The sequence below is a fragment of the Sciurus vulgaris genome (genome assembly GCF_902686455.1).
Source record: "Sciurus vulgaris genome assembly, chromosome: 7".
Classification (NCBI taxonomy): domain Eukaryota; kingdom Metazoa; phylum Chordata; class Mammalia; order Rodentia; family Sciuridae; genus Sciurus; species Sciurus vulgaris.
Window position 1 is genome coordinate 53,449,959 of NC_136467.1, and position 25,453 is coordinate 53,475,411.

The 25,453-nt window shown below is 32.6% G+C and overlaps 1 protein-coding gene and 1 long non-coding RNA gene across 2 annotated transcripts in view; one reads left to right on the plus strand and one right to left on the minus strand.

The window, feature by feature from the left end:
- The window catches only part of REV3L (REV3 like, DNA directed polymerase zeta catalytic subunit), a gene marked incomplete at its 5' end in the record, with an annotated part of 184,534 nt that overhangs the window by 117,206 nt on the left and 41,875 nt on the right, over positions 1–25,453 (plus strand). Inside the window, 6 exon segments of the mRNA XM_079149104.1 lie at positions 1,275–1,467; positions 2,760–2,871; positions 7,912–8,027; positions 10,755–10,873; positions 14,485–14,603; positions 24,155–24,296. Of these exon segments, the coding sequence (XP_079005230.1) occupies positions 1,275–1,467; positions 2,760–2,871; positions 7,912–8,027; positions 10,755–10,873; positions 14,485–14,603; positions 24,155–24,296 (801 nt within the window).
- Positions 1–25,453, minus strand: part of LOC306666879 — an 89,547-nt gene that overhangs the window by 32,799 nt on the left and 31,295 nt on the right. The window lies entirely within an intron of this gene.

A 25,453-nucleotide genomic window follows, 5' to 3' on the forward strand; every position in this document is an offset into this window, starting at 1 on the left:
TCATTAGCATTCAAATAGTTCCTATGTTTTACCCGATCCTATTTTAGCCCCTGAAGCCCAGATAAATTAGGGAATAAACTGAGGAATATAAAATGTACACCCACAATTAAAAATTAAAGAAAATACTTTGTCCAAAAGTGCTTATTAAAGCAAAATTGATAGACCTTAGCAAAAAGACATTATATTTGGTTATTCCCTAATTATTTAAAACTCATAATTTTCTATTTATTGTTCTGCGCAATCCTACTTCAGAGTGATTGGTCCTCTTGAAGTTAGTTACTTGGGTTATCTGGTGGTTGCCGACACTTCTGACAAAGACACAGTCCTAACAACCACCTGGTGGGCAAAATAGGAAATGAACTGAAAAAAATTTGCTGTACTCCTACTTTCTCTAGGAAACTATCCAGAGCTTCTCACTTTCTTGCAATTAACCTAGGCTAATCTCTTCTTCTGCATATCAGTACTCAGTGCAGAAGAAAAGGAATCCTTGTTCCCTTTTACTCCTACATCTTGCTTAGTCATATTCATTAAATCTCTCTTGCCATCTTTTTTATTCTGTTTGCTTAAACAGAATTTTCACACCCCTAAGTGTGAAAATTGGTCTACTAATGAAATCAACCTCCAAAACTCTTGTGACTTGAAGTTGTTTTCCCACTGTTCTCCATAGTCTTTCTACTTGTTCATTCTTTTCTAATTAGACTGATTGCTTTGTTCTGTTTGGGTTTGGAAGTGAGGTTTTCCACTTAAAATTTTTTTATTTATCAAATGTAATGCATGTTAATTGTTAAAAAGTTATTTTTCTTAGCTCCCCATTTTTTTTTTTTTTATTAATAGCAAATTAATAAGTAGCAATTTTAAAAAAGAGAATCTTGCTTTTTAGTTCACACTATAGGTACAACTGTAGTTTAGGTAACTAAAGAATAAAACATGACAGCCTCCGGTTTGAATGTACAACCACTTGACTAGACATTATCTTTCTTAAACGGGAATTGAGAGACATTGCACATATCTAAGACAAATAGTTTTAAGTGTTTTCATTGAGAAATTATAGCACAAATTTTCTAAAACAAAAACATGAATTTATTTAAACTAATCTTGAAAGTAAAAATCTTTACTTTTAATGAATCTGTAGAGTATTAAATTGTGGCTTTGTCTATTATAGCAATTTTTCTGTAATTTTAAGAACATCTCCTTAGAGTCTTAGTGAAACATACTTCTTTGAGTATGCATTTCTCAAAAACTTTTTAAAATATTATTTTTATTTTCTTTTATAGATACAAAATCTTACCCTAATCAGTGTGGAGTTACATGCTCGAACTAGACGAGACTTAGAACCAGATCCTGAATTTGACCCAATCTGCGCACTGTTCTACTGCATCTCATCTGACACTCCACTACCGGATACTGAAAAAACAGAACTCACAGGTGTAATAGTGATTGATAAAGATAAGACAGTCTCTAGTCAAGGTATTATTCATTTTGTTAATGATACACCTGCCCACTCTAGGATGAATCTTTTAACAGGGAGAATTTCTGTACTAGAAATCTAATCCAAACAAGCATGACTCATTTCTAAAATGTTTAATCAGGTAGGATAGGAAACTGTGGTTAGCTTTGTCCTAGATTAATTATTCTTGCTTAAATTATTGTCAAAAATTGGAAGTAGCCTGGGTGTGTGGCTCAGTGGTTAGAATGTTCCCCTTGCAAAATGGAGACCCTAGGTTCTATCCTTAGCACTGCAGGAAAAAAATCATAAGCAATATGATATAAAGATTTTAATAACATTTCTAATTAGCATCTCTGATTTGTTCTAAATATTATTTTATAAAATACAAATTGTTCACATAGAATACAAATAATTATGTATCTCCTACTTGAGTAGACAGTCTTCCTTATGTATGCATTTGTGGGTATTTTGCCGCTAACATTATTTCTCTTTACTTTAAGAAGTTTAGTACTATTAAGTAAAAAAGAGACTTTTAAGGAATTTCCAACTTTGCTTATATCTCTTTCAAAATACATATACTTTTGGGTAAAAGGTTCTTTATAAAGTATACCATACAAGCATTTTATAAATTTCAAGTAATTCTTTGCATTTGAAATGCAGAAAAGTGAATTAGAAGTAAATTCAGTCCATTGAGGAAGAAGTCTTAGCAAGAGCAGAACCATATAAGAATTTGAAGTTTAATCAGTGCTGTAGGTAGTTGAGATGGCTCATACCAACTGAAAGCCATTTATTAAGTTTTCAGAATAGTCGATGTCACTTTTATATTTTGTAATCAGCTATGATGGGAGGTCTTTACATCTTTGAAATAGACAAGCACAACATCAGGAAAAAAAGGACCTTCTTTTTTGTCTTGAAGAGGTATAGTGATTAAACGTTTTCTAACATACCACTGATTAAAATATTCTCTGTTAAGCAAAGCTCTTAGCTTTGAAACAGAATAGAAACAACGTAATAAAATTTCTTTGCAGGTGATATGCTGTTATCTAGGAACTTTGTGAATGTAGATTTTTTAGAATAACTGAAAGTATGAAATTTGATATTTTAATTGTAAAAACCTTTTAAGAACTTTTTCAAGAAATTGGGTTAATTATATTTTTACTTTGGGGACTATGTTCTTATTTGAAATATTTCCATGGCACACTATCACTCAGAAGTAATGGATAATATTGAGTTTATGTTATATAATACAATACTGTTATATAGTATAACAGTGTTATATATAATAAGCATTTTATCTCATTTTTTTTTAAAGATATCAGATATCAGAGCCCATTACTTATCAGATCTGGAATTACAGGATTAGAAGTTACATATGCTGCTGATGAGAAGGCACTTTTTCAAGAAATTACAAATATAATAAAGAGGTATTATTTTTTTTTTTTCTGGTCTTTTCTAGTTTGGTCTTTTCATGCTATTGCAAATAATATAGATGAGGGTATGAAAGAGGAAAAGAGTCTCCTTGACTAAGTTTCTAATTTGGTAGCTAGTTGCCATATCAGTAGTATTGGTTTTGGTTTTGGTTATTGTTGTTGTTGTTTTGTTTTTCTTTTTGTTTTAATCGTTTGCTAATTGGTCTAGATGGTTAATAATAAAATCTTTTCAGAATTTATGAAAAGGACTTTCAACCAAAATCATTTTAATTTAAAAATAAAATAAGAGGCTCTTTTACATTTTATCAGGAGTGTAACTTTTGGTAGCCATGGACTTCCATATTGAATGCTTTCACTTAAGCTTTCTGCCCATTGCTAGGAATGAGCTAGAAAATACTCTTTGGATTCCGATGTACAGATAAAAGCTTCCTTGAACCTTTGTTAGCCTTACCCCTTTCTGTTTTGCTCTCAGAGTTCAAAATTTGAATTCTTTTTCCTATAAAGACTAAAACAATATTCTGCTTTAAAAATCAAGGTAATATTCTATAAACTCCACATCTGATTGAATCCCAGATAGGTTAACTTAAACCATTTTGAAAATTAGAAAACCAAAAAAATGTGTTTTCTGTAAAACAAAATCAAGTTAAATGACAGCATAAAAATGTTGTACTCTACCCATCCTAGATTCTAGGGAGGAAAAAAGAGAAGCCATTTGTACTACTTATAGCACCGGTGACTGAACAGATTCCTGTCCTTTTGCATCTTGTCATATCAGTACCTTATATCTCCTCACAGAGGTTGCCATCAACATGTCAGATGCTATAGTGCCCACATTTAATTCTGCAAACAGCTTAGAAAAAGTAACACATGAGGGTTTTGATCAATACCATCTTGTGCACTAGCACACATCCAATAAGTTCCTATACTTTGTATGTTTATCTTCTCCTTGTTGGTGTATCCCAACATTAGGATTACTTGGTATTGCAAATATTGAGAATTTTATTGGTCATTTGCAAGTGTAGTAACTTTCTTAAATGTCCAAGAAATGAATTATACTAATCATTAAGGAAACTGGGATAAAGTGAAAAAACCTATTAGAAAAAACAAGTTAACATTTTAGTTCTGTAATATCCTTTATATTAGTCCAGGCAACTCTCCAAAATAATTATTCCATTCTTTAACCCATTTGTTGAGTACTTACTCAAAATAGACTTTGGTGTTAGCTAGCCCTGTATTTTTGTCATGAGCAAGTTATATGTCTCTCTAACTTTTTGTTTCTTTATCTGTAAAATTAGTAATATATATGAGAATTAGATAAGTTAATGCACATAAAAGTCAGCTTGGTGTCTGACACATAGTATTTATTTTTTGGTACACTGTATTTAAATGTTAACTGGGAAAGTACAGTGCTGCTGCTAAATATAAAAATTGATAAAATGTAGTTACATACTTGCATACTTGTAAAGATTGTTTTTATTTTTTTTAATTGGTGCATTATAGTTATACATAGTAGTGAAATTCATTATTACATATTTGTACATGCAAACAATATAATAATATACTTTAGCAATAGCATTCTCCAGTATATTTTTCCATTCTTAATATTTATTTCCTCAGGTGGTAAATATGAAAAACACTCTAAAGTGATATTAAATAAAATCCATTATCTTCTTGTCAACAATTGTTTTCACATTTCCTTGGACTATTAATAAATTTATATTTTCACTTGTCTCCCTAATTTAGATTTAAAAACTATGGTTCCTCTTTTTTCCCCTGCATCCATTGCATTCTACCTATTTAACCTCAGAATTAGTTTCAAGTTTGTTTACCCTTCTACCCATTATCACTACCCTAGTTAGGCCACACTGATCTCATAATGTTAGTAGGTTATTTAAAATATTAACTGTGAAGTAGCTTTTCTCTATCTACCTAAAGAAAAACATTTTCTTACTTCTGCTGCTTCTGTATTCTCCAGGTTTTTTTTTTTTTTTTATTCACTACTAATCCCATGTACCCAATCTTGTTTTTTTTTTTGTAACTAGAAACCTGATAGAGTATAGAAATCAAAGAACAAATCAGAAGGACTTTGTTATGGTCACCAAATACTTTCACAGAAGCAAAGTTTCTTTGGCCTTTGAACTTGAAATAGATGTTTTCTCATCTTTTAAAGTCTATGACTATGTTTATATATGAATACACCACCAGTGAAATTCCACATCATGTACCACCACAGGAAAGGGATCCTAATTAGAATAAATTATATTCCATGTATATATAGTATGTCAAAATAGCCTCTACTGTCCTATATATCCAAAAGGAAAAAAAATTTTAAAAGCCTAATGAACCTCCAGGTCAACATATACATAGTATATCTGAAAAATATTGAAACAACTGCCACATTATTCTAAGGGAACAAAATCTGTGAAATAAATCTATCAAGAGAAGCATAGGGTCCCTTTTTTGTTTTCATTTTCTGCAGTCATTTCTGAGTAGTAGTAGTTTATAAAAAGACAACTTTTTAATTGAAATCTTTCAAAACATTATCAAAAACAGTATTTATGCCACAGCAGGATAAATAGCTGACAGGAATAATAATTCTTGCAACAAGATGTTTCATGAATTGAGAGATTTACATGAATTAGAATAACTGTCTGTGAAAGGAGCTAAAAGGGAAAGGCTTACAATAATCTGGCATCTTCATGTTCTAACAATGCTTAGAAATGTATGTAATGAAAACTCCAGGAATCTTCCAGTTTCTTAAGATCAAAGTCGACCATAGCCACATTGTGATGCCTGTTCTGATTCTCCCTTAGTACTTAAAAAGCCATTAACAGTGGGTTCTTTCATGTGTATGTGAGATCCTTCAAAATCTCCCATGACCAATGATCCTTAGAGCCAGTTTCTCAAATCTCGCCTTACAAGGAGTTGCACTGTACTAAATGTAGACCATCTTTAATTGCCCTAAGAAGTTTTTTAATGGACAAGATGATAAAGTCAGTTTCAACAAAGATATGGTAAAGTGTTGAGTGTTATGTTGGAGGACCTAGCAGAGTGTTGGGATACTTCTCTTTTCTTGAGTACCCTAGGATCTTTCCAGGCTCCCTTTCTGCGTAGTTCTTTCCCTTACTTCATTGTTGCTTATCGTGTTACTGTTTCTTGCTTCTCCATGATCATACCACAGTCTTGTTCTTTATTCTAGAAATACCACTCATGTAGCACTCTATAAGAGGACATTTTTATGTAGTTGGATAACCATTTGACTGTTTTATTAAATTAAGTGTTTATTAAGTCATTTTCTTAGAAATTTATAGCATATTTGTAAGGAGAAAAACACATGCATAATCTATACTTTATCTTTTTCTCCTAACAGTGTTGAGGGCTACTCTGCAAATCTGTGGTGTAACATGGATCATTTTAGCAGATCACTAGATATTAAAATTTATATTATATACTTTCAAAGGGCCTTAGAAATAGGGGGAAAAATACTCATACAGAAGTTTGTACCTCATTCCTTTGACAACAGCCACTTAAATATTCCAGAATTAAAATAGGACAGTTTTGTAACATTATAATTTTTATTGATCAATAAAACAAGCAATTCAACACTGACTTTTAAAAAGCATCTATGGAAGTCTAATAACATATTAGCAAACCAGTTTTAAATATTTGGTGATCTGCTTATGCTCCATTGTTATATCATAAACTTACAGAGCCATAGATGATTTATAGCAGTAAATTAATATAATTCAATACTGCAGACAATAACTAAGGCTTAGGGGTGGTAGGTAACATAATTTGAACAGGCCACACATCCCACAATTCAGAGTGGCTTTGTCACTAGTTAGGTAAAATCCAGCTTTTTTTTTAGGTGGGGTGGGTAGTACCAGGGATTGAACTCAGGAGCACTCAACCACTGAGCCACATCTCCAGCCCTATTTTGTATTTTATTTAGAGACAGGGACTCACTGAGTTGCTTATTAGCACCTTGCTTTTGCTGAGGCTGACTTTGAACTCATGATCCTCCTGCCTCAGTCTCCTGAGTCACTGGGATTACAGGCTTACACCACTGTGCCTGGCTTTAAAATTGAACTTCGAAATAAAAAATATTTTTTGACATTTCACTCAGGTTTTTGGCTATTATAAAGAATAAATAGAGTAATTTTGAGGTTCTCCATAGGACTACTATATAGTTTTTGCTCTCAAAACTCATGTTCCTTTCTTCCCCATGCAGTTTTCCCTTTGAAGTAAATTTTCAGGTTTATTTTCCTTTCTGTAACCAGATATTTCTTCATAATGATCACAACACAGAGGTTCCAAAAGGAGCCACAAAGAGACTCCTGAGCTAGGTGCACGATGTCAGTTTATCTTTACCCATGTGACTGTGTACCCACAGTAAGCACATTTAAGAATCTCCTCCTCATTTAATCTCTGTTAATATTTCATCGTACCATTAAACTAAATCATCTTCCTCTTATGTTGAGAGAACAAAGTTGTCATTACTCTGGCCTTCCTTTGTGTGAGAAATAAGTTATTACTAAAATTGAGAAAAGGAAGGTGTTTCTTTTCCACTCTCTGCATTAAAACTATTTAAGAGCAGTATGGATTAGGAGAAAAGTGGCAACAGAATGACCTAGAGGATCTTTTTCCAAATACCATATGCACAAATGCCTTTTTTACATTTCACCCTTTTCTACCTATATCATATTCTCAATTGTACCATCACTCATATACATCAGTGGTAGTCATCTGGCTTCCCACCCCAATTTCCATCAGCCTCTTTCCCAAGTCACATCAAATACCCAGTCCTAGTAAAACTATGCTCATTTTACAAAAGTTAAGTTCGATTCAGGTACTCTACCCATCCTTTTCTTATATAAAATTTCTGTAGGAACTACTCTATCATCCCTTCCCCATCTGCAATCCATTATAGAATATATATTTTTATTTTCATACCTTCTATCATGAAGAAATGAGTTCTTTTGGTTAAATGTCCAAACGTGTGGCCTTTGTTTAATTTTTTCCTTCCTTCTTTAGGTATGATCCCGATATTCTGCTAGGTTATGAGATTCAGATGCATTCCTGGGGCTATCTCTTACAAAGGGCTGCTGCTTTAAGTGTTGACTTATGTCAGATGATCTCTCGAGTACCAGGTATGTAGAGTTGTGAATGTTTTGTGGTTTAGCTGTCATAAAGTAGACAAAGGAAAGATGTTAAAAAGTACTATTGTTCTGGCTCAGTTTTTAATACTAAATTGTGTTAAGTTCTAGATACAACCTAGTTATAGAAAAAATTTGAAAATCAAGAAAGGTTAAAAAAAAAATTCCCCATTCTCATAGCTCTATCTACTGTTAATGTATTTCTTAGGATCTTTTTTCTCCTTTCAGTCATTTTTCATATGTAAGTCTTTTTAATATAACTTAAATTATACCAAAGGTTGCATTTTTATTATGCTTCCTTCATCCATCATCCTATCATAAGTATTTTCCTGTATTATGAGATGGTCTTCATAGTCATGCCAAAGCTGATTAATATTTCTTTGACTCAATATACCATATTTTATTGTACTTGTCTGGTTTATTTTTCCCATTCAGTTGGTTAAGGAAGAACAAGAAGAGTAAAGATATTAACAGTTAACCTATTTATCATTGATTTTTGAATATCAGGCTAAAAAATTGCATGAATTGTGAAGACTGTTTCCAAAGGTTTGATTCTAACTGCAGAGGAGAGACATTAATATTCATACCAAATTACTTACAGCTTATAAGTCACTTTTCATATTTTTGTTTTCTTTATAAGTACAGAATTTTTAATGTATTTATTTTAGGTGCACCACAAATCTTACTCAAACAAAATAACATATACTTTGGGGGACTAAATGATCAAATATAAAATTGATAAAATTAATTAGAAGACCATCTCCCAGAGGATATGACTCCAATAAAATGACTTAAATGTTGATAATTTAAATGAAAAGTTTGAAGCTGGAAGATTTAAGGATAGTAATTATTTTGCACTTTGCAAAAACTTAGAATGAAAAGGCAGAGATACTTTGAGTTTTTCATTGTGTAAACTTTTTGTAACTTCTATGTCTTTCGCATTTCAGAAATACATCTGTTTTTCAACACCTATTAGGATAGGAGAAGTAGCACTAGTGTTCAGATGGGCTTTTTAGTTAATTAGTTCTAACATGTAAGGCATATAATTTGGACCAGAAGAATGACTAAAGCTATGTACTGGGCTGGGGATTTTGGTCAGTGTTAGAGTGCTTACCTATTATGCATGAGGCTCTGGGTTCCATCCCCTGTACCAAAAAAGAAAAAAAAAAAAAAAAAAAAAAAGAGAGGGGGGGGCAGGGAGGTTATATCCTTTCAGATGGTAATTAGGGAGGCAACATAGTAGTAGTATAAAATACAAATTCTAGAGACTGGAGAAATCCTTGCTAGGTCACTGTCTAGCTAGATGTCAGAAAGTTACTTACCAAACCATGCCTCAGTTTTTTAATCTGTAAACTGTAAATAATAATAGAACTAACACAATGATTACTTAGAAATACTTAGAGCAATGCCTGAGATCAGAGTAAACATTATAAAAGCATTCTTGCTAAATGAAAAAAAAAAAAAAAAAAAAGGCAACTTTTAAACATTGTCTCTTTAACATAAAGTAAGAAATAGAGTTGGGTAGCTAAGTGTACATGACCTTTGGAGTGAGGTAATCCTGGTTTAGAATACTAGTTCTCTTATTGTATAACCTGGGGCAGTATTTAATGTTTCTGAGTAGAATTTTCTAGAAGGCCAAATGAAATTTGTGGTTGCATTTAAATAAAAGAAACATCAATAAAGTTCACAGAATATAATAGATATGCAATATATGATAAATATTTTTGTTATTCCATTGCCTTTAATCAACAACATTCACCTATACATAGTATTATTATTATGTAAGAGAAACACATAATTTCTTTTCTAGGTAAAATCACCTAAGAAACTGGGCTCAGAACTCTCTTTTCTAGGAGGAACATTTCATCTCCATATACAGTTGAGAATTTCATGCTAAATATGAACATCATTAATTGATGTCAACAGATTTTCAGAAAATTGTTTAGTTTTTAAGTTAAAAACTATCATTTCTTCCAAGAAATGACCAATTTTTATCAATGGACCTTTTTTATGCTAAAACCTAATAAATGCTGTAGCATTAAGTATTTATAAAAGTAGCAGCAGAAATCACCATATTTAAACAGGAATGGGTCTATTATTTAAATATACCGACATCCCTCGTTATCCATGGATTCTAAATCCAAGTGTTCTGCATGCATGGATTCAACCAGCCATAGATCAAAACTAGTTTTTTTTTTTTTTTAATTCATCTATGGTGAACATGTATGAACTTTATTCATTGCTATTATCCCCCTGAACAATGCAATATAACAACTATTTATATTTTATTAAATATTATAAATCACCTAGAAATGTAGATTGTATTATAAATAATCTAGAAATGATTTAAAGTATATTGCTATGAATAGGTTTATACAAATACTAAATCATTTTATATAGGTACTTGAGGTTCACAGAGTTGGGTATCTGCAGAGGATCCTGGAACCAATCCCCCACAGATACTGAGGGGGCAACACTGTAAAGAAAGAAGACTGGTATTTTCAGATGTACTTATTTCACAAAATTTCTTCATAATTTAAGGAAGAAAACTTTTTTATTAGTCAAAAAAATGATTACTTAGTCCAATATAATATAGACTGTGAATTTCATTTTACCCTTAATCTTCATCTTTAATTTTTATCATTCTCATTTACTTTGGCATAATTTGCCTGAAAGTTTGTTTTCTGTGAGTTCTAATAAAGTCTATATTTATTTCTATAGATGACAAAATAGAGAACAGATTTGCAGCTGAAAGAGATGACTATGGATCAGATACAATGAGTGAGATAAATATCGTTGGCCGAATTACACTAAATCTCTGGAGAATCATGAGAAATGAGGTAGTGTTTTATCTAAAATTTTTGAAATTAAGAAATTAGATCAGTATAAAAATTGAATCATTATAGAGTATTAGTATAGTCTACTCTGTAACTTAATTTTTTGTGAATTATTATTTTACTTAGGTCAATTCATAAATAACTACTTTCTAAAATGCAAAACTACAGGTTTTAGACTTTAATTGTATTATTTTAATTTTTTCTATTTATGTCTAAGACAACAACGAAAAAGTCTATAGCTATGATAAGACACTGTGTTATGTGTTGAATATTCTATAATTCCATTATTTTTGCACTTAAATCCAGGTGAAAGTCTAAATCATATGATTTTCTAGATAATGTTTACATCCTTGAAGTTGCCTGCTTTCTCCTATTGAATTGTTCTTAAAATACTTTCAGGACTTCAAAATAATTCCTAGTGACATAGCGTAGGATGTGGACAATATAGAGGTTTGGTGTAGATATTCCATCATACATTTCAAACTGTAGTCTCACTCATATTGCCTGTGATAAACACATAAATATATAAACGCAAATTTTCGAACGTTAGTTTCAGGGATCTTTTCATCTGTAAGTTCAGTACCTTCTCTGGTCTAACTGAATATTCAGTGAGAAAGGTTTTCTGTTAATCTAAGCTAAATATATATACTTCTGATCTTTATTTATAAAATGTGAGGAACACCTGTGAGAAAAATAGGAGTTGGATATTTCTTTCCTTCTCTCCCTTCCTAGTTGGGGCCAATTATCTTGTTAGGTTTTATTGTTGTTGTTTTTCCTAATCCAGAGTATTCCTGATAATTTGGTGATTTTCATAAAATACTAGGTAATGACTTTGCACAGAAGCTGCCCTTGATAATTTTCTTCATAGTATAGGGCCCTCAAACTATGTATTCTCCCTTTGAATAATTCCAGAGGTTCCTTTTTAATTTGTATCTTTTATCTGTATCTTCATGATTTTCTTTTCACAAACTACTCTTTATTCTTTATTAAAAAATCATATAGGGGCTAGGGATGTAGCTTAGTAGCAAAGCACTTACCTATCATGTACAAGGCCTTGAATTCAATCCCCAGCACCAAAAATAAGTAAATAATAAATAAAAATTATATAAAAGTCATTATATAAAACTATTTAAATTCATAAAAGTATATTAAATGAAAGTAAAACCCTTTTGTTTTCTCTAAAACGTCTACTCAACAGTTGTACTGCCAAATATAGTTTATAGTTAGAAGGAGTATCTTTCCTGTGCCTAGTTTGAGTTTTTAAATTCTGGGGTTTTGTTGTTTTTTTATTGCCTTACAATTATACATTGTAGTGGGATTCATTGTTACATGTTTGTTACATGTTTGTGTATGCACACTTACAATAGAAAATAGGATTTGTCAGTTTCACCCCATATCTTCCCTTTCCCTTCCTCTAGGCTCCTTTCTCTACTCTTCATATCTAACCAACCTCCTTCTCTCTCTCCCTCTCTCTCTCTCTTCTCTCACTCTATGTATGTGTATATATATGTATCTTCCTTTCTTTCTTTCTCTATGAGCAAAAACATGACACTTGAGTTTCTGAGTTTGTCTTCTTTCATTTAACAATGCTTTCAAGTTTCATCCATTTTCCTGCAAATGACATAATTTTATTCTTTATGACTGAAAAAATATTTAATATACTAGTTTTCACTTGTCTTGAAATTTTGAACATAGAATTTTTACTGTTTCCGAGTGATGAACACACTGCCTCTTAAAGAACTATTTAGCTACTTTAATGAAAGAATAAATAACCCTTGCCCAGAAGATTATACTTAAAGGCCTCTGGATTATCTACTTAGTCTTGGCCTTTCAAGAATTTGCCAAGGGGCTGGGGATATAGCTCAGTTGGTACAGTGCTTGCCTTGCAAGCACAAGGCCCTGGGTTCAATCCCCAGCACCAAAGAATTTGCCAAGGGGGTTGGAAACAAACTTGATTCAATTCAATAAATATGGAATGCCATCTTTAATCCAAGATGGAGGCCTGATTTTAGGAAATGTAGGAGCATTGCTGGTTCCTCTGCCACAGTAGGGAGGAAGGCAGAACCTTTTGGTGTAGATGCTGACAGACAAACAGATGAAACAATGAGAATCTGTGAACAGTCTCTTGTGATAGCTTCAGTTTTCTCAGTAAATTAGGAATCCCTGCTGTGATAAAGATGAGGATTGCGGAGAATTTTTTTAAATTTATTTTTTGTGATACTGTGGATTAAATCTAGGGACTCTACGACTGAGCTATTCCCCGAGCCCTTTCTATTATTTATTTTGAAACAGGGTCTCACTAAGTTGCTGAGGCTGACCTTGAACTTGCGTTCCTCCTTCCTCAACCTCCCTAGTTGCTGGGATTACAGGTGTGTATCACTATGCCCAGCTTGGAGAGACTTTTTGAAGAGTGTAAAATAGCTATCTAGGAGAATTCAACAGTGAATAATTAAGAAAATATAAATTTGATATTTGCATGAGGAAATTAAAGTGATACCTACCAGCTATAAATAAAGAGGGTTAGATTTGGACCATTTAGATTTTTTCATTTCCTTTAAGAACCTAACCTGTCTATATATGTTAATTCTCCATTCTCCTTTTATCTTCCCTGTATACTGTTTTCTCTGTGTGTCTTCCCCATAAATTTTCTTTCATCATTTTCATCTCTTTGTCCTTATCTGCATTCTGAGAAAGCTATTTGGGTTTGCGCTCCATATCACTGACTTAATTTATAGTAGAATCTGTTCGGTTGTTTATTCCTTTCAGTGTGTGTTTTCATTCTGCTACTAGCAATTTTACAATCCTCCTGTAATCTGGTTGTCTTTTTTACTTTATCCTATTGTCTTTTCTACCTTTTTGCAATCTTTCGAGGTGTGCGTGTGTGTGATGTGTTATGAAGTATGCTGCATCCCAGTACTGTTTATTCTGGTGTTTGGCAGAAGTTGTAGATAAAGTAAGACCAGTTTGGGTCACTGCACTAGAATAAGATTAACATTTAATCTCATTTTTAACTCCTGGGCTACAGAAATAGAAAGTAAATATTTTAAAATTATAATGTAATTTAAAAATGTGATGTGCTGTTTGAACTACTCCCCAGAATCTCAGGCTGACCTAAGAATGGGGACTACTGGTTCCTTAATTTCCACTTTGCATTAAAATACTTGACATTGTCTAGATTGCTTTTGTCTTGTAGGTATTTCTGAGAGATGACCTAGCCTAGAGGCAAATTTGGGCCCTTTTTCAGTATTTTCTCATTAATATAGCTTTTACCTATGCATTTTGAAGATGGTAAATACATCTGTCATTTTTTTTTTAGTCTTTTGCTTTTGAAATGAAATTAAGAGGCTGTGGAATGCTTGTGCATTTATTACTATTACTGATGTAATTCTTGGGAGGACAATGAATGCCTGCTTTTAATTTCTTAATGAACATTTTTGTCTAGTAAGCTATATGTAGTTTTGACTTAATTGTGGTTTAGTTATAATACAGATTTTTACAAAATAACTTTTATATCTACTATGAAAAATTTAAAATGATATTCAAATCTTTTAGAACAAAATTCACTACATTAAATATAAGCATTACTATAATGGGGTCTTATTCTCTTCTTTTAGGTGGCTCTAACTAACTACACCTTTGAAAATGTGAGCTTTCATGTTCTTCATCAGCGATTTCCCCTCTTTACCTTTCGGGTCTTGTCAGATTGGTTTGATAACAAGACAGATCTATACAGGTAATGTTTCACAACTCTGAAGAGAATATCTCTTAAAATCAGCACCATGTCATATTAAATAAAATGCACACATTTAAAGTGTATTGTTCAATGACTTTGAAAAATGTGTTCCCTCTATAACCATTATCCCAGTCATGAAAAGGAACATAACATCCACAGAATTCCCTTGAACAAATTTGCAGTCCTCCTACCCAAAGCCTAATCATCCAGGTGAGTACTAAATGGGTTTCTATTACTTGATTAATTTTGCCTGTTCCATAACTTCATATAAATGGAAATAATAATCTACCTCTGCCATGTGCAGTGGCACACACCTGTAATCCCAGCAGCTCAAGGGGTTGAGGCAGGAAAACTGCAAGTTCAAGGCTAGACTTAGCAACTTAGCAAGACCCTGAGCAACTTAAAGATATCTTGTCACAAAATAAAAAAATAAAAGCTCAGGTTGTAAAAAACCTCTCTGTTCAATCCCTAGGTGTCTGACTTCTTTAAAGAAACTCAGAAAATGCTTTTTGAGATTTCAACCATGCTGTAAAAACCATATTGAGATTCAACATGTTGCATGTTATTTATTTTTATTATTGAATAGTATTTAGTTGTAAGATTATACCATAGTTTATCCATTCACCTATTAATGGACATTTGTGTGCTTTCTAGTTTAAGGCTATAGTGAATAAAATTAGAATAAATATTTGTATTCAAGTCTTTGTATGACATGCATTCATTTCTCTAGGAATAGAATTGCTTAGTCAGTATGGTTTGTGTATGTTAATATTTTAAGAAACTGCCAGTCTGTTTTCTTTAGCATTTTATCTATTACAAATCTGCAGGAAACAAATTTTCTCAACTCTTATTTATCTGAAAATGTCTTCATTTCATTCCTATTTTTGAAAGATTTTCACTGTGTCCCATTCAGCAATTGAGTTTTAGTTTTATTTTTCTTTTCCCACTCTAAAGATTTCATTCCCTTTTCTTCTGGTCTCCATTGTTTCTGATGAGAAGTCAACAGACTTTTCTAGTGTATGTAATTTGTTTTCTTTTCAAAGTTGGATTTCACTGCTGTTATTTTTTACTCTCTACAAGACTTCTAGTGGAAGCAGAGGGAGTTTCTCAATTCTCCTAATACACCCTTGTCTTTGGAAGTTCCTATTCTTCTAGAGCTCAAGTATGACGCTTTCTCAATATTCCTGCTCTTCCCACAGTGTCATTTGACCTCTGTTTCACACTGCCAGGTCTTGGGCCCAAGCAGTTTTCCTTTTTCAGAGACAGCCTCTGCTCCTTCCTTAGTAGCAGTCTTCCTTTACCTGAGATCTAGGATGGAAATGTTTCTGCCCTTTTGCAGTGATAGTTGGTTATTACTCAGTGCCACGCCCACAAATGGAATAGGGGAATATATCAGATCCCAGTGTTTCCTAAGCCCCTCCAGCTTGATAGGACTCAGTCTCAAAACTGTCCCCTGTGCATATTATCAGGGCTTGGTTTTAAATTCTAGAGTAGTTATTTTAGTTTTTCATCACTGTGACCAAAATGCCTAACAAGAAACAAATTAAAGGAGGAAAAGTTTATTTTGGCTCACAATTTCAGAGGTTTCACTCCATGGTTGACGTACTCTATTGCTCTGGGCCTGGGGTGAGGCAGAACATCCTGATAGACAGGCATGGCAGATGAAGACTTCTCAGTTCATGCCAGCCAGGAAACAGAAGGAAAGAAAGGAGGAGAATAGGGACAGGATATAGTCTCCAAGGTCATACCTCCAATGACCTACTTCGATTATCCAACCATGCTCTACCTTCCCACAGGTTCTACCTCTTAGTTGTCCTTTCAGATTTTTAACCCATAAAATGGATTAACTCTCTGATGAGGTTAGAGCCTTCATGATGCAATCATTGCCCAAAAACCTCCCCTCTGAACATTGCTGCATTGGGAACCCAGTCTTCAACACACAAACTTTTGGGGGACATTAGAGATCCAAACCACAATAATAGTGGCCTTGTTCTAGAGCAAAACCTTCCTAACACATTTTTCTGGACTCTCAACTGGATGCCAATAAGTGGGTAATGCCAGTAAGTTGTTAATAAGGGGTAATGCCAATAAGTTGTTAATAAATGGGTAATGATTTTTCTCTTTCATTACTAAGCCTCCAATCCCAGCATTATCTGATTTCTTCTGACTAAACTCAGCCTCTAGGCAAGTACTCTCTAATAATAGGATTTTATCTCTGCTATTTTTAGTTCAGCCTTGGGATAGTCACAAGGAACTTCACATGTGTTTCTGAACCCCAATTCCTGCCTTTTACATAGGTCCTTATTTCTGGTGCCCCATCCCACAGATCCAAGCTGTAGGCTGCCTGAACTATAAGCTCTGCCTCTTTGACTTAAACTCTAATATACTGTACTGTGTTTAGGAAATTACGTTCATGCTGAGCTGAAGTTTATCTCGTGAGTTCCCCTTTTCTATAAAAGCAGTTTTATACTTTTTATTGTTCATTGCCCAAAAACAGTTAACTTGACTCTTATCTAGGCAGGAGAATTAGTCCAGGATGAGTTACTGCACTATAATGAAAAATGAAAGTTTTTACCTCTACTTTTCTATAAGTTAAAGGTAAAATGATAGTAATAAGTTGAAAAAATAGTGTTATAAAGAACAAAATGTGTTTGATAATTAAAATGAGTGAATTCAGGTTATTGAATTGTAAGACTACATGGTGTTGAGGATAGAAAAACTAAAGCCCTAAAAACAATTTGATATACATTTTCTGAGCATCTCATCTCATCTTCCAATCCTTTTGAGGAATCTCACAGAAATGAGCTGAAATTACCGAAAGCACCGAGCTTTTGATCAAAACATAATAGAAGCCGAGAGAGGTGGACTGTAATCGCAGCGGCTCAGGAGGCTGAGGCAGGATTTCAAGTTCAAATTCAGCCTCAGCAAAAGTGAGGGTTTAAGCAACTCAGTGAGACCCTGTCTCTAAATAAAATACAAAATAGGGCTGGAGATGTGGCTCAGTGGTCAAGTGCCCCTGAGTTCAATCCCTGGTACCCCCCCCCCCCAAAAAAAAAAAAAAAAAACCATAATGGAAAAAGAAGCTTAGAAGAGTTACATGCTAATAAATAAACTAACACATATTAGACTTAACATTTAAAAACCACATTCAGTTGTTTATAAGTCCTAGATGTTTTACTACTACTAATTAGTTCTTATGTAGGATAAGTAATTCTGTTTTTGCCAAAGAAAATTGAGAACTAGACCTAATATTCTACATAAGGGAATTAGATTAAATATTAGATCATTTATATTAAATGGATTATGTTATATGAAAAGACCAGACATCCATTTTCTTAGAGACTGTTAGGGCAATGAGAATTTTATTTTTAAATTTAAGTAACTTTTGGGGTGGTACAAAGGATTGAACCCTGGGGTACTTAAACACTGAACTGCATCCCCAGCCTTTTTTATTTTTTTATTTAGAGACAGGGTCTCACTAAGTAGCTGAGTCTGGCTTTGAACTTAGATCCTACAACCTCAGTCTCCCAAGCCCCTAGGATTACAGGAATGTGCCACCATGCCCAGCTAAATTTAAATAAATTCTTACCAGGAATCTTGAAGTCATTTCTTTTTCAAGAACTCTTTTTTATTTGATTTGTTTGCTGCAATGTTTTAAGGAAATATGATTTTTTTTGTAAATTAATTCAGAGTGAAAGGAACTTGCTAGTCAAGGATTGCTTGTATTAAATGTTTGTAAAGCATTAGAATGTTCTAATTGTTGTAATATTTTATTTTTTAATCCAGATTTGGTCATCTTGAAGCTCCTTATTGATATGAATGAGTTATGTTCTCCCAAAGTATTATTGTTAGGGTTTTAGAATACATTTTTCCATAAAACAATGTTATATCTCATGAAAAAATTCCCAAATCAGCCTATAAAACCTTTTCTAATTTCTAATGCTATAGATCTAGAGAACTCATAATACCAGCTTGATTTCATCTGTCATCCAAGGCATAGTTATTAAAGAGTTTCAGTTTCTAAGCTAGAGCTATGACCTGGGAACAGAGGGTTATGTGTATAGCTCAAGAAGGTAATCTAATAAATTTTTTCCTCTACTTGTAGAGCTAATCTTTAGAAAAAGTTAAGAATAAGTGAGTTTTTATTTGGAATTGTTCTATCGTCTTTTTTTACCTTCTCCCCAAATGTTCAGTCAAAAAATACCCTGTACCCTTAGAATGTGCCAAGTACCCCCATTTCATTAGTACCCAGGCCTGCCTGATTAATTGATGCTTTATAGTTACCTTTCCCTTCATCTTCTCCACATAAAAACTTGTATTTGCTCTTTACAACTGACTCAGACAAAATGTTAGGAGGATGGCATAATTATTTAATAGCAATGAAAAAACCTAAAAAAGTTAGCTTTGCTGTATTGTAATTTTTTAAGGGCCACAATAATCCATACTTTTTTTTTTTAAATGTATACCATGTGACTAGTAGTTAGAACTAGAAAATAGTAATGAAAGTTATATTATTTCAGAAAGAACACTTTTTAATTTGTAATGTAAAAAGCTCACATACTTCAAAAAATTTTTCAAAGTATTTTTATATTCATACCTGTATGAGAATAAATTTAAAGATAAATTATCCCTTGTTAAAATAACTTTTACTTATGTAAGATAAAGTATGTTTAAATTGGTAATATTACCTGGTTACCAGTCAGTGGAAAGGAAAATATCAATATAGGATGAGATGAACAAGAAATGGGTCTACTTTTGGCTTAATGAAGAAATAATTAATTTACTGTGATACTAGAAATTCATTAGGGCAGTTATTCTTAATCTGCCATCTTGTAGATCCTTCCTCCATTCTTGCCCCCCTCCCACCCCCCGTTATGTGTCATCATCCGCTTATCAGTGAGATCATTCGCCTTTTGGATTTTTGAGATTGGCTTATCTCACTTAGCATGATATTCTCCAATTTCATCCATTTGCCTGCAAATTCATAATTTGTTTTGACCGATAGTTCAGGTTCTGATATAATAGGTTCATAACCTTGGTGTAGTAGGTTTGTAACAGTTAACCTCACAGTAATCCTCCATTTCTTTATCTGTAATGCAAAGATGTTAAAATGTTCTACCTCATAAAGTGAAATGAGAAATGTGATGGTGCATATAAAATCTTTAGTATACACAAGATTCCCAATAAATAAATAATTCATTGGTATAACTTTCTTATCAGGATAGAGAATTGGATTACAAATAAAATGGGGAAATAGTAATTACTATATGATAATAGCAACTACATGTATTGTGTTCGCTTTTACACCTGTTTTGCACATTAAAACTGGGGACTAATGGATTAAATGATTTGCCTGTAGTCACCTAATGACTTCTGATGGAGGCCATGGTTAGAACAAAAGACTAACTCCAAAGTCTACACTCTCAACCAAAATGAAAAAATCTCTTAGGATGATTGTATGTATGTGTGTACATCATTATTATATATAGTCTAATAAAAATATTTCTTTTAAAATACATAGTATTAAGTTCATTTATTTAAACTCTAATAATAGACCATTTTTATGTTTTATTTTGAGACAGGGTCTCACTAAGTTGCTTAGGACCTCACTACATTTCTGAGGCTGGTCTTGAACTTGTGATCCTCCTGCCTTAGCCTCCTGAGCTGTTGGAGTTAAGGCGTGTGCCACTACTTCCAGCTAATCAGTTTTATATACATAGTATTTACCAGGTGCATAGACTAACTTTTTACCATTTTCCCAATCTTTTGTATCTCAGTGGACAACATCAACAAATTTAAAGGGCTAACGACATAGGAAAATAATTTTCAACATAATGGTTATGTATAAACTATATTGTACACTTCAAATGAATAGGAAAAATATGGGTAAAGGACCTGAACCATAAATGTTAAGGGAAAAAATCTAAACAGCTGAAATACTCAAGTGTCTACCTTATATGTGGCGTACAAATGACTGGCCTTAATAAGTACACAATCATCTACCTTATTAAAGTAATTTATTTCTAATATGCTGATTATGTTTCTTAATTGTACCATGAATTACAAAAACATTGTACAATCAATGTCTTATAAAAACTAATAGGACTTTAGGATGTGGGAAACAATGCAGAAAGAATTAAATAAATTTATTTTCCAACATATTCCAGTTTTTATCATTGTACTCTAATAGATAATTCTCTTGAATCATTCCCTTTTGTTTTCAAAGAACATTCATATTCAGTGTCATTGTCTGTTAAGACAGGCTCTTACATGTTTTATGTTTATTGTTCTTAAATTTTCTAATAAACCTTGCTAATTTTGATTTACACTTCTGTTCATGTTTTACGTTCATAAATGCAAAATACTTGTGTGCCATCTGACCTTTTCACAAATAATGTTGGTGTCTCATTTGACTTATTTCTCTGGGTTTACTCTCTGTCCAGAGAGAGGGCAAAGTGTAAATGTATCTGCTTTTCTGAACTATTCCACAGTTCCACCAATTCCTTTTACAGAAGGGGTGAGCCATTAAATTCATTTGATTTTAAAGGGATGGAACCAATCTATACATAATGCATTATACCACACTTATATTTGGCAAATCTGTTTTGTCGAAGAGTAACATTAATCTGAAACAAAAATGCAGATTAACATGTGATACTATTTTTTTGCCTGCAAACTAGTAATAACTAAAAATCATAACCCTCAATGTTGACAAAGATGCAAGGAAACAAGCTCTTTATCGTTACTACTATGAATGTAAATTATTAAATCCTTTCTGGAAAGAATTGTGTTCTTATGGATTGAAAACATTGACCAAATCTAGGAATTTATGTTAAGAAAACAAGGATTTGTACAAATTCAGATATCTATCTTAAGGAAATAAGCATTTGTACAAAGACTTATCTATAAAAATATTCCTCACAGCACTACTTATTATAATGAAGGATATTCAATAACAAGCGTTCAGTGATAAATTATATTCTAGTATATTTCATAACTACAAATAAATACGAGGAAATAATCACTATATATTAGGTTAAAATGCAAGTTATTAAAAAAAAGTGTTTCTATTTTGTTAAAGTATTTAGTATTCAAGTTTAGGATGTTTTTAAATGTTAGCTAATTGTCTTTAACATTTTTATTCAAATAATATGTATACTTTACAGCTCACCCATATAAAGCATATAATTCAATGACTTTTAGTATATTCACAGTTGTGCAACCATCATTATTAATTTAGAATATTTATCTTGACCCCCAAAATAACCCTGCATCACTTAGCCATTATCCTCTAATCTTCCAAATCCTTCCTGGCACCAAAACCATGCACCATCCTGGCCCACCTCCTTAGGCAACACTTAATCTACTTTCTGTCCCCATAGAATTTGCCTATTCTGAACAATTCAATACAAAATCACATATGATATTTTGTGACATGCTTCTTTTAGTATAATGTTCAGATTTATCTGTTATAGTACTTATCAGTACATTTTTTATTGCCAAATACTAGTCTATTATATGGTGTTATAGTACATTTTATATATTCATTCATCAACTAATGGACATTTGGGTCTCCATTTTTTTGGCATATGATTAATATTTCACTGAATGTTAGCATTCAGTTTTTCAATGTAGAAGTCTTTTCTTTCTTCTTGGATATATATTTAAGAGTAGAGTTGGTGGATTATATGGTAACTCTGTTTTGCAATTTGAGGAACCTGCCAGACTGGTTTTCATAGCAACTACATTATTTTACATTCCCACCAGCAGTGTTAGTAGGGTCCCAGTTTCTCTACATCCTTGTAACACTTGTTATTATCTGCCATTTTGATAATTGGCTCATTTCTTTTCTTCCTTCACATTCATTTTCTGATTTTTCTATCTGTATTAGTGATGTATCAAAGGAAAAGATTTTTTAACTTTTAAAACTGTGTGACTGTATTGTCGTAAAAGCCATGCAAAGATGGCAACATACTTTAATGTTAAATCTATAAATGAATGAATTTTACCCTTAATAATAGACCCTTGAGTCATTTTTTTTATATTTTAATAATATAGTCTTAAATTAACTTCCTATTATGTATTTAGCAAGGGCTTTTTGCTATTGTTACTGCTTGCTTGTTTGTAACAGAAAAAGTGGGGCGACCATATCACCAGTTATCCCACTCCTTGGTACTTATCCAAAAGAACTAAAATCAGCATACTATAATGGTATATACATACTAGTGCTTTATAGCAGCACAATTCACAATATCCAAGTTATGGTACCCACAAACAGATGAATGGATAAAGAAAATGTGGTATACACACACAATGGAGTGTAACTCTGCCGATACAAAAAAGAATGGCATTATGTTGATTGCTGGTAAGTGGATAAAACTAGAGAACATCATGTTAAATGAAATAAGCCAGACTAAAAAAGTCAAGGGTCAAGTGTTTTCTCTCATATATGGAAGCCAGAAAGAGAGAAAGAAGGAATAAAAAGGGGATCTGTCAGAAACAAGGGAGACCAATAGAGTAGCGGAAAGGGATCAAGAAGGAGAGAGGAAGGAAGAACATGGGGAAGTACTGAGGAATGAAATCTAACAAATTAAGCTATATAAGGAATGAGACTGATCAAATTATATGTTATGTTCATGTACAAGTGTGATATAATGAATCCCACTATTATATGTAATTAATGCGTCAATAAAAATAAAACTTTAGAAAGATAGAGTTTAATCTTTAAAAAAACATTTAAGCTATTGAATAGAACCTTTGTATTTTCATAGAAAATACTGATTTGAAATATGTTTATCCCATGTAGTTATTGTCTCATTTAAAGTTACTTTTCTGTTTGTTCTAAATTGTCACCAAATACTATCTTTTCATAAGAGAATACAAGAAATGCTGCTGTTTTAAACTAGTATTTACACTGAACACGAAGACTTTATGTTTTTAAAAACCTATAGATGGGGACTGGGGTTGTGGCTCAGTGGTGGAGCACTTACTTAGCATGTGTGACGCACTGGGTTCGATTCTCAGCATCGCATATGAATGAAAATAAAGGTCCATCAACAACTAAAAAACATATTTTTCAAAAACCTATAGGTAGGATAAATAATTATTGTATAATCACCAGTGATACCTGAGCGGGAATATTAATTTTTATAATAAAAATAGAGCAACATCAAGCAAAATATTAAAAATAATTATCCTTGGTGGTACCACCTAATAACAAGTACTAGTATAAATTTTGTATATTGCTACTAGGTTTTAGGCTCATAAAATACATGGAATTTTCTTTTTTTGTTTTTGTTTGTTTTACGGTGTTGGAGATTGAATCAAGGGCCTCATGCATTAGCTAGGCAAACACTCTCCACTGAGCCATAATCCTAGCCTGAAATTTTATAATGTTTAACATAGTTTACTTAAAAGCTCATATCTTGACCCTCTCTTACCTGGAGTGACCTCACTTTTAATTATAATGTAGGTTTAGGGCAGAAAATAGTACTAGTTTCAAGTGTTCAGCTTTATTCCTAATGTTCATACCATGAATTCTTTTTTAACAGATGGAAAATGGTTGATCATTATGTTAGCCGTGTTCGTGGAAATCTCCAGATGTTAGAACAGCTGGACCTGATTGGGAAAACCAGTGAAATGGCTAGACTTTTTGGCATTCAGTTTTTACATGTATTGACACGGGGTTCACAGGTAGGTAATCAATTTTTCTTGTACACTTGAAAATTCTGTTTAAGTGATATACTTACTTTTGAGGTGTTTGAAGTGATTTCATTTTTTTAAAACTAATACCAACTAATCAATAACTAGATAATCAAATCTTGTTAGTGTCATTAGAAATGCCCCTTAGAACTGGGGAATCAGCAAAGAAAGTCTACCTCTTGTTTTACATTTCTAATTTTAACTTGTTCCAAATCCCAATAGAAATTTTTAATGTAAAAATAAAATTAATATAAATGGTCTATATAATGTTTTTAAAATGTTAAAGAAAAATATGATTTTAGAAGCAATTTAATGTGTATTTTTGTAACTAATTTCCCAAGGATATAATTAGATATTTTATCAAACACTTTACTGAAAATAAGTTCATGCTTTCGTTTAACAAATATTTATTTACCTGTGTCTTGTTAAACACTTTGCTAAGCATCAGAAATACTAGGTTAATCACTCAGTTCCTTTATCTTATAAAAGCCTTAAATTTGATTATTTTAATTACCTTTGATATTCCTCAGTCCACCAAATCAGTAAATATAGCAGAAGTAGAGTTTTAACTACTTTAGCATTACCTGTTCATTGGTTGTAATCTGTTTTATTTATTCCCTCACAAGTTTTAGAGACTATATGAGCTCTTTTTTTCTGTAAACAAATGGGGTACAACTTGTTTCTCTGTTTGTACATGAAGTAGAGGTGTACCATTTGTGTAATCATACATTTACATAGGATAATGGTGTTCGAGTCATTCTGTTATTTTTTTCCTTCCCCCACCCCTTCCACCCCTCTTTTCCCTCTATACAGCCCCTCCTTCCTCCACTCTTGCCTCCCTCCCACCACCCCCCATTATGTATCATCATCCACTTATTAGTGAGATCATTCGTCCTTTTGTTTTTTGAGATTGGCTTATCTCACTTAGCATGATATTCTCTAATTTCATCCATATGCCTGCAAATGCCATAATTTTTTTATTCTTTATGGCTGAGTAATATTCCAGTGTGTGTGTGTGTGTGTATGTGTGTGTGTATCACAGTTTCTTTATCCATTCATCAACTGAAGGGCATCTAGGTTGGTTCCACAATCCTGGCTATTGTGAATTGAGCAGCTATGAACATTGATGTGGCTGCATCACTGTAGTA